Genomic DNA, 8,957 nt, shown 5'->3' with positions numbered 1-8,957 from the left:
GAGTCTCTCTGGATATGGGAGGTAAAGCAGCATGTTCGTGTGTTCTGCATCAGTGTGTCATTGACTCCGGCTCTGCAAGGATCTTATCACGGCATTGCGGTGAGTGGAGAAGTTGTGTGGGATAGTCTGTGTGTCCAGCACTCATCTGTACACTGCAGTCTCTCCTGTGACCAGTGTGACTGCTGGCATCGCTTTGAGGATCAACTCGACCACCATATTAAACGGTAAGTTTATGATTACTGATGATTTATATACAACAGAGTTCAGCTACAGGTCAATACAGTACGTGATCTTACATCGTGTTTACTAGCAGTTTTCTAACTCATCTATTTCTGCCACTCGATTTGGACTTTACTGTTTATGTTACTGTGTAAGTAAAGAGTAGTTACCAGTGAACAACATGTCAGCTGCTGTGTAGTTCTTGCACATTATAGTAAAGTACTTTTAATAGGTTTCTAGTTGTCTCACCTTTTATCCAGTGAATATATCTTAGGTTTGGTGTATTTATTTTAGAAACTATTGAACATGTCACATTATTGTCATGGTAATTGATTTACAGTGATCTAAAACCCTTTTTATTTTTTATGAAGAACAGCATAGGCTATTACACAAAATACTTTTATGTAAAAAAAAAATGAAATTAATGAAACAGCATGTCAAAAATAACATTAAATGTCATGTTTTGGCTTGCAGAAATTAATGAACAGCAATTAAAAATATATATATTTCAAATAAAATCTACTTTAATTTTATTTTATTGGTGAAATATAGCCCTTGACAACCGGTGATCAGGGATTGCCTAACTTTTTTTGTCAGATGGACCTGGTCAGTTTTTATCAGATTTGTCAGATGCAATATATTTAACTGAAAGATTTTAAAATTAATAAGTTAGGTCAATAATACAATGAATTCAATTATAATGATAATAAAAATAAGTTTATGTTTATCTGATGTCGATTAATGGTCACATGACATGTAGGTTTTATCTTTTTACTAAGTGTTTTATTTACATTTTTAAATGATTTATTTTAATTTTAAATGTGAATGTATTTATTAATTAATAGCTTTTCATTAAACTCACTAACCCCCTGCAGTTCCTTCACGAACCCCAGTCTGGGAAACCCTGACCTAATGTACATTACATTAATGCACTTCATGTTGTTGATTACAAAGAATGGAGTATATTTACTTTCTCTTTGTATTTTTTATATCAATATGGTACAAGATGATCCTATTTAAATCAATGTGATGAACGATTAGGTCAAAAGTCATCTAAAAGTAGTCCGATTATATATGTCTAATGTAATGGATTACATTACTATCTACAAAATTTTCTTTAATGTAATTTGTAATTATTAACTGACTACAATTTGTAATCAACCCAGTACTGAATGTATTCATGGGCGTAAAATACATTTATACACTTTTAATAAAACGTACTGTAAATTTATCTAATGCAGAGATGTTCACCGGCCAATGTGAATAAATCTAGATAAAAATTTCGAAAGACAGGATATTCTGCATGACCTAACATTTTATTATTATCCAAAACGAGGCGACGTGAGCATTATGGAGTGCTAAACACTCTCGTTTAATGTATGTTTCGTTCATACTCGAAGCCGGTTGGCGCAAACAATTGGTTATTGTTCAGCAGTGTATTTGATTTCACGCCCCATTACAACCAAGAGATAAGAAAAAGAAAAAACTGGCGTTACACCGTGTCTACACCGGACGCGAGTGGTGCGATGTGACAAAACACAATATAACCCATTATAATCAGCGATGCTGTCTACACCAGACGCGAGTGGTGCGATGCGACAAAACACAATATAACCCATTATAATCAGTGATGCTGTCTACACCAGACGCGTGTGGTGCGATGTGACAAAACACAATATAACCCATTATAATCAGCGATGCTGTCTACACCAGACGCGAGTGGTGCGATGCGACAAAACACAATATAACCCATTATAATCAGTGATGCTGTCTACACCAGACGCGTGTGGTGCGATGTGACAAAACACAATATAACCCATTATAATCAGCGATGCTGTCTACACCGGACGCGAGTGGTGCGATGTGACAAAACACAATATAACCCATTATAATCAGCGATGCTGTCTACACCGGACGCAAGTGGTGCGATGTGACAAAACACAATATAACCCATTATAATCAGCGATGCTGTCTACACCGGACGCGAGTGGTGCGATGTGACAAAACACAATATAACCCATTATAATCAGCGATGCTGTCTACACCGGACGCGAGTGGTGCGATGTGACAAAACACAATATAACCCATTATAATCAGCGATGCTGTCTACACCGGACACAAGTGGTGCGATGTGACAAAACACAATATAACCCATTATAATCAGCGATGCTGTCTACACCGGACACAAGTGGTGCGATGTGACAAAACACAATATAACCCATTATAATCAGCGATGCTGTCTACACCAGACGCGAGTGGTGCGATGTGACAAAACACAATATAACCCATTATAATCAGCGATGCTGTCTACACCGGACACAAGTGGTGCGATGTGACAAAACACAATATAACCCATTATAATCAGCGATGCTGTCTACACCGGACGCGAGTGGTGCGATGCGACAAAACACAATATAACCCATTATAATCAGTGATGCTGTCTACACCAGACGCGAGTGGTGCGATGTGACAAAACACAATATAACCCATTATAATCAGTGATGCTGTCTACACCAGACGCGAGTGGTGCGATGTGACAAAACACAATATAACCCATTATAATCAGCGATGCTGTCTACACCGGACGCGAGTGGTGCGATGTGACAAAACACAATATAAACCATTATAATCAGTGATGCTGTCTACACCGGACGCGAGTGGTGCGATGCGACAAAACACAATATAACCCATTATAATCAGCGATGCTGTCTACACCAGACGCGAGTGGTGCGATGCGACAAAACACAATATAACCCATTATAATCAGCGATGCTGTCTACACCGGACGCGAGTGGTGCGATGTGACAAAACACAATATAACCCATTATAATCAGTGATGCTGTCTACACCGGACGCGAGTGGTGCGATGCGACAAAACACTATATAACCCATTATAATCAGTGATGCTGTCTACACCAGACGCGAGTGGTGCGATGCGACAAAACACAATATAACCCATTATAATCAGTGATGCTGTCTACACCAGACGCGAGTGGTGCGATGTGACAAAACACAATATAACCCATTATAATCAGTGATGCTGTCTACACCAGACGCGAGTGGTGCGATGTGACAAAACACAATATAACCCATTATAATCAGCGATCCTTTCTACACCGGACGCGAGTGGTGCGATGTGACAAAACACAATACAACCCATTATAATCAGTGATGCTGTCTACACCGGACGCGAGTGGTGCGATGTGACAAAACACAATATAACCCATTATAATCAGTGATGCTGTCTACACCAGACGCGAGTGGTGCGATGTGACAAAACACAATATAACCCATTATAATCAGCGATGCTGTCTACACCAGACGCGAGTGGTGCGATGTGACAAAACACAATATAACCCATTATAATCAGTGATGCTGTCTACACCAGACGCGAGTGGTGCGATGTGACAAAACACAATATAACCCATTATAATCAGCGATGCTGTCTACACCGGACGCGAGTGGTGCGATGTGACAAAACACAATATAACCCATTATAATCAGCGATGCTGTCTACACCGGACGCGAGTGGTGCGATGTGACAAAACACAATATAACCCATTATAATCAGCGATGCTGTCTACACCGGACGCGAGTGGTGCGATGTGACAAAACACAATATAACCCATTATAATCAGCGATGCTGTCTACACCGGACGCGAGTGGTGCGATGTGACAAAACACAATATAACCCATTATAATCAGTGATGCTGTCTACACCAGACGCGAGTGGTGCGATGCGACAAAACACAATATAACCCATTATAATCAGTGATGCTGTCTACACCAGACGCGAGTGGTGCGATGTGACAAAACACAATATAACCCATTATAATCAGTGATGCTGTCTACACCGGACGCGAGTGGTGCGATGTGACAAAACACAATATAACCCATTATAATCAGTGATGCTGTCTACACCGGACGCGAGTGGTGCGATGTGACAAAACACAATATAACCCATTATAATCAGCGATGCTGTCTACACCGGACGCGAGTGGTGCGATGTGACAAAACACAATATAACCCATTATAATCAGAGATGCTGTCTACACCAGACGCGAGTGGTGCGATGTGACAAAACACAATATAACCCATTATAATCAGTGATGCTGTCTACACCAGACGCGAGTGGTGCGATGCGACAAAACACAATATAACCCATTATAATCAGTGATGCTGTCTACACCGGACGCGAGTGGTGAGATGCGACAAAACACAATATAACCCATTATAATCAGCGATGCTGTCTACACCGGACGCGAGTGGTGCGATGCGACAAAACACAATATAACCCATTATAATCAGTGATGCTGTCTACACCAGACGCGAGTGGTGCGATGTGACAAAACACAATATAACCCATTATAATCAGTGATGCTGTCTACACCAGACGCGAGTGGTGCGATGTGACAAAACACAATATAACCCATTATAATCAGTGATGCTGTCTACACCAGACGCGAGTGGTGCGATGTGACAAAACACAATATAACCCATTATAATCAGTGATGCTGTCTACACCAGACGCGAGTGGTGCGATGTGACAAAACACAATATAACCCATTATAATCAGCGATGCTGTCTACACCGGACGCGAGTGGTGCGATGTGACAAAACACAATATAACCCATTATAATCAGTGATGCTGTCTACACCGGACGCGAGTGGTGCGATGTGACAAAACACAATATAACCCATTATAATCAGCGATCCTTTCTACACCGGACGCGAGTGGTGCGATGCGACAAAACACAATATAACCCATTATAATCAGCGATGCTGTCTACACCGGACGCGAGTGGTGCGATGTGACAAAACACAATATAACCCATTATAATCAGTGATGCTGTCTACACCGGACGCGAGTGGTGCGATGTGACAAAACACAATATAACCCATTATAATCAGTGATGCTGTCTACACCGGACGCGAGTGGTGCGATGTGACAAAACACAATATAACCCATTATAATCAGTGATGCTGTCTACACCAGACGCGAGTGGTGCGATGTGACAAAACACAATATAACCCATTATAATCAGCGATGCTGTCTACACCAGACGCGAGTGGTGCGATGCGACAAAACACAATATAACCCATTATAATCAGCGATGCTGTCTACACCGGACGCGAGTGGTGCGATGCGACAAAACACAATATAACCCATTATAATCAGCGATGCTGTCTACACCGGACGCGAGTGGTGCGATGTGACAAAACACAATATAACCCATTATAATCAGTGATGCTGTCTACACCAGACGCGAGTGGTGCGATGCGACAAAACACAATATAACCCATTATAATCAGCGATGCTGTCTACACCAGACGCGAGTGGTGCGATGTGACAAAACACAATATAACCCATTATAATCAGTGATGCTGTCTACACCAGACGCGAGTGGTGCGATGCGACAAAACACAATATAACCCATTATAATCAGTGATGCTGTCTACACCGGACGCGAGTGGTGCGATGCGACAAAACACAATATAACCCATTATAATCAGTGATGCTGTCTACACCAGACGCGAGTGGTGCGATGTGACAAAACACAATATAACCCATTATAATCAGTGATGCTGTCTACACCAGACGCGAGTGGTGCGATGCGACAAAACACAATATAACCCATTATAATCAGCGATGCTGTCTACACCGGACGCGAGTGGTGCGATGTGACAAAACACAATATAACCCATTATAATCAGTGATGCTGTCTACACCAGACGCGAGTGGTGCGATGTGACAAAACACAATATAACCCACTATAATCAGTGATGCTGTCTACACCAGACGCGAGTGGTGCGATGTGACAAAACACAATATAACCCATTATAATCAGTGATGCTGTCTACACTGGATGCGGCGTGACAAACCCCGACAGTAAACTGATGCCTCGCTCTAGTTCTGATTCGCAATACCTCTCATACGAACGACAAATGGATTTGCAACGGTCGCTTTATCGCGTGTTACGCTTCACATTTGTGACCTTTTCGCCATTGCTATTACATGGAAAAAGTGTCCCAATTAACCTGAATTCACCCCTGTGTAACATAAACACTGTAATGTAAAGTCGGTCCAGATTGTCATTAAACTCACGCTTCACTCTGTCCCTGTCACAGGTCATTCTTCTATAGAGCTATATATCCTTATTAACAAACCCAGAGGATGTTTCCATTTTAAACGGGAGAACTTCACCTCTTAAGAAGACATGGGACTTGGACAGTCTAGCAGGACATCCGTCAGTGATGACCCAGCGGAGGGTAAGTGTGTTCTTGGACACAAAACAAGTTTGGACACAAGACACAGGACTCGAATTCTAATACACTAATTAAAATATGAACTCGTTATTCATTTAACAATCTTTTCTAGTTCTTCACACAAATGTGTAAGTGTTAGGATGCTAGTATTTAAATATACTGTAGGTGAATAATTTATTTAAAAATGACGTGTCATTTTTTTGAATGTTAAAATAAATTTTATAAATAAGCAATCAATAGGTTTATTCCTGTAAAATTGTTTCTATCAGAACATTTGTTTGAGCATCCCAACCAATCCGACACAGCAACACTAAATCAATGGGGTGAGTCTAAGGCAGGACTGTCTTCTTGACCAGCCAATGGCAGACAGAGGGTGTTCAGGAGACTTAATATGCCAGAAATGAAATCCTGTCTCCAATTTTCAGCCCGTTGTTGTTTCAAAACAGTATGAACTCTAATGAGCACAAACAGAGAAACCTGAGCTGCTCTTTTCCATGCAATGATTGTATACAGTGTCCCGGCGGGACTGTCAACCTCTAAAAAGAACAAAAAGCACAGTAACACTTTATTTTAAGGTGACAATTACGCAATACATGTACTTACTATAGTAATAACAGTAAATTCTGCATAATTACAAGCAACATTTCCTAACCCTAAACTCTAAATCTATTGTGAATTTCATGTAATTAATTAATATTACTCAGGACTCATTTGTTTAATCCCCCTTAAAAAAGTGTAACCAAAAACCCCATAAAGGTATGGTAAAAGTGGTGTGTATTCAACAGCTTTTTGTGTGAAGTAGAGACTAAATTGTAAATTTGCTTATTTAGTTGTGATTCAACTTCCCCTCTGCTGCTGTATGTACATGAAGAACTGTAGCTAAAATTAATAATCCTGGCAAAACAATCAATGTCAATCTTCTGTTGAGATCTCAATCTAAGATGGCTCACTTTAGAAGTGAAGTAAACCCATTCAACAGGATCTGAAGCTGCTGAGTCCAGAAAGTCATTTATTGAGGTTCTCATAAATCTGTTTTTGCAGGTGGGTCTAAAATTTACAACCTAGATTCCAATACACCTGTGTGTAAACGAGTCAAAGGAAGAGATGGGCCATCACAAGTACAGTTATAGCAATAGCCGATTGGCCCATTTTACAAGGTAATCGTGTACGTGGGTAAACAGCAAGTGCGCACAATGACTCAGTAAAGCAAACAACTATTAAACAAAATTTTACATGGCTTTACAACCTGAGGATATTCACATTGTTTACTGCATAGCACAAGCTGACTGGTTCATGTCGCATCTGCAGCCAATGAGCTTGCTGCTCAACATTTCAATGGCTGGTTAGCATTCTCTATAGCAGTTTGCTGCATGTTTTCAGAGAAAAGGGAACGTCTTTTACGCCTCATCTCGGTGCGTTATATAAGCGGCAGCAAGTGGTGTATGTAGTAGATGTGAGAATACAGCGTCGAAGCATCACAGATTTCAGAACAGTTAAAGGGAATTAAGTATTCGCACATATACACTTTCACCCGGGATCATCATTATCGCTCTAAAAACCTCCAACGACGTTAAAGGGCATTGTTTCATTTCTTCATTGAGTATTTGCGGGCTAATTTCAGATGCTGTCCAATGTCAGAACTACGCTTCATCATTTTCAGGTCAGATCGCCTAGGGAATACTAGGGATGTCCAGATCCGATCACGTGATCGGAAATCGGGCCCGATCACGTGGTTTCAGACTCGATCGGAATCGGACGTTACCTCCCGATCAGGACTCGGATGTATATGTATATATATTCTCATTATTTTTTAACACATCTATAGTTATGCGGTGGCACAGAGTTAGAGCCTTTTGACTCCACACAGAAACAGCAACGCGTGCGGCATGACTTCTATTTGTTGACTTCACCAAAAGTGAAGAATTTATGTTATTTATTACTTGATTGTTCAAGCTACCTCACAGAAGTGCTCTGTTTGTTAACAGAGTTGTTGAATGTTAAAATAAGGTGAATTAAATAAATAATAAGGAACATCCTTGATCTGTTTTTTCGCTCTTCTTTATTCTTTTTTTGTGTGTGTGTATTATAGAAGTATCAAATAACTCGGACTCGAGGGCAAAAAAACCTGATCGGGACATCCCTATACAATACAAACAAATACAATTGCAGAGCAGTTTTGCTGTGGTAAACGGGCTAATGATGATTAGTGATACAACAAGATTAATTTTAGCTTTAAAGCAAGGAAAACAAACAAACTAAAAAAGCTGCCGTAGTTTGTTGTTGATAAGGTTTGGGTTCAGTCAGTGATGTGTAAAGGTCATTATTTATTAAATTAGTTCAAGTCCCCTATAAAGTAAGTTTTTAAAAAGTCCTGTTTTGATGCATAGTGAATGAATTAGCATGTTAGCAGCTAGCGAATATGCAATTTCTGTTTACACATTGGCAGCAGTTTTCATGCTGTGAGGATACAG

The 8,957-nt window shown here is 40.4% G+C and overlaps 1 protein-coding gene across 3 annotated transcripts in view; it reads left to right on the top strand.

Moving 5' to 3' along the window:
• Positions 1 to 8,957, top strand: part of stk32a (serine/threonine kinase 32A) — a 92,860-nt gene that overhangs the window by 6,350 nt on the left and 77,553 nt on the right. For 2 of the 3 annotated variants that reach the window (XR_013794478.1, XM_079585100.1), the window contains exons 1-2: positions 22 to 224; positions 6,349 to 6,489. Coding sequence is in view for 2 of the 3 variants with exons in the window: in XM_079585100.1 (XP_079441226.1) it covers positions 6,438 to 6,489 (52 nt within the window). In the remaining variant the exon portion in view is untranslated. Of the gene's footprint in view, positions 1 to 21; positions 225 to 6,348; positions 6,490 to 8,957 lie in introns of those variants that run through there. The other variant, XM_079585099.1, reaches the window with a different exon arrangement.

Source organism: Phoxinus phoxinus (genome assembly GCF_949152265.1).
Source record: "Phoxinus phoxinus genome assembly, chromosome: 17".
Taxonomy (NCBI): domain Eukaryota; kingdom Metazoa; phylum Chordata; class Actinopteri; order Cypriniformes; family Leuciscidae; genus Phoxinus; species Phoxinus phoxinus.
The sequence above is the reverse complement of the archived record's forward strand: the minus strand, read 5'-3'. Positions and strand labels throughout refer to the sequence as shown.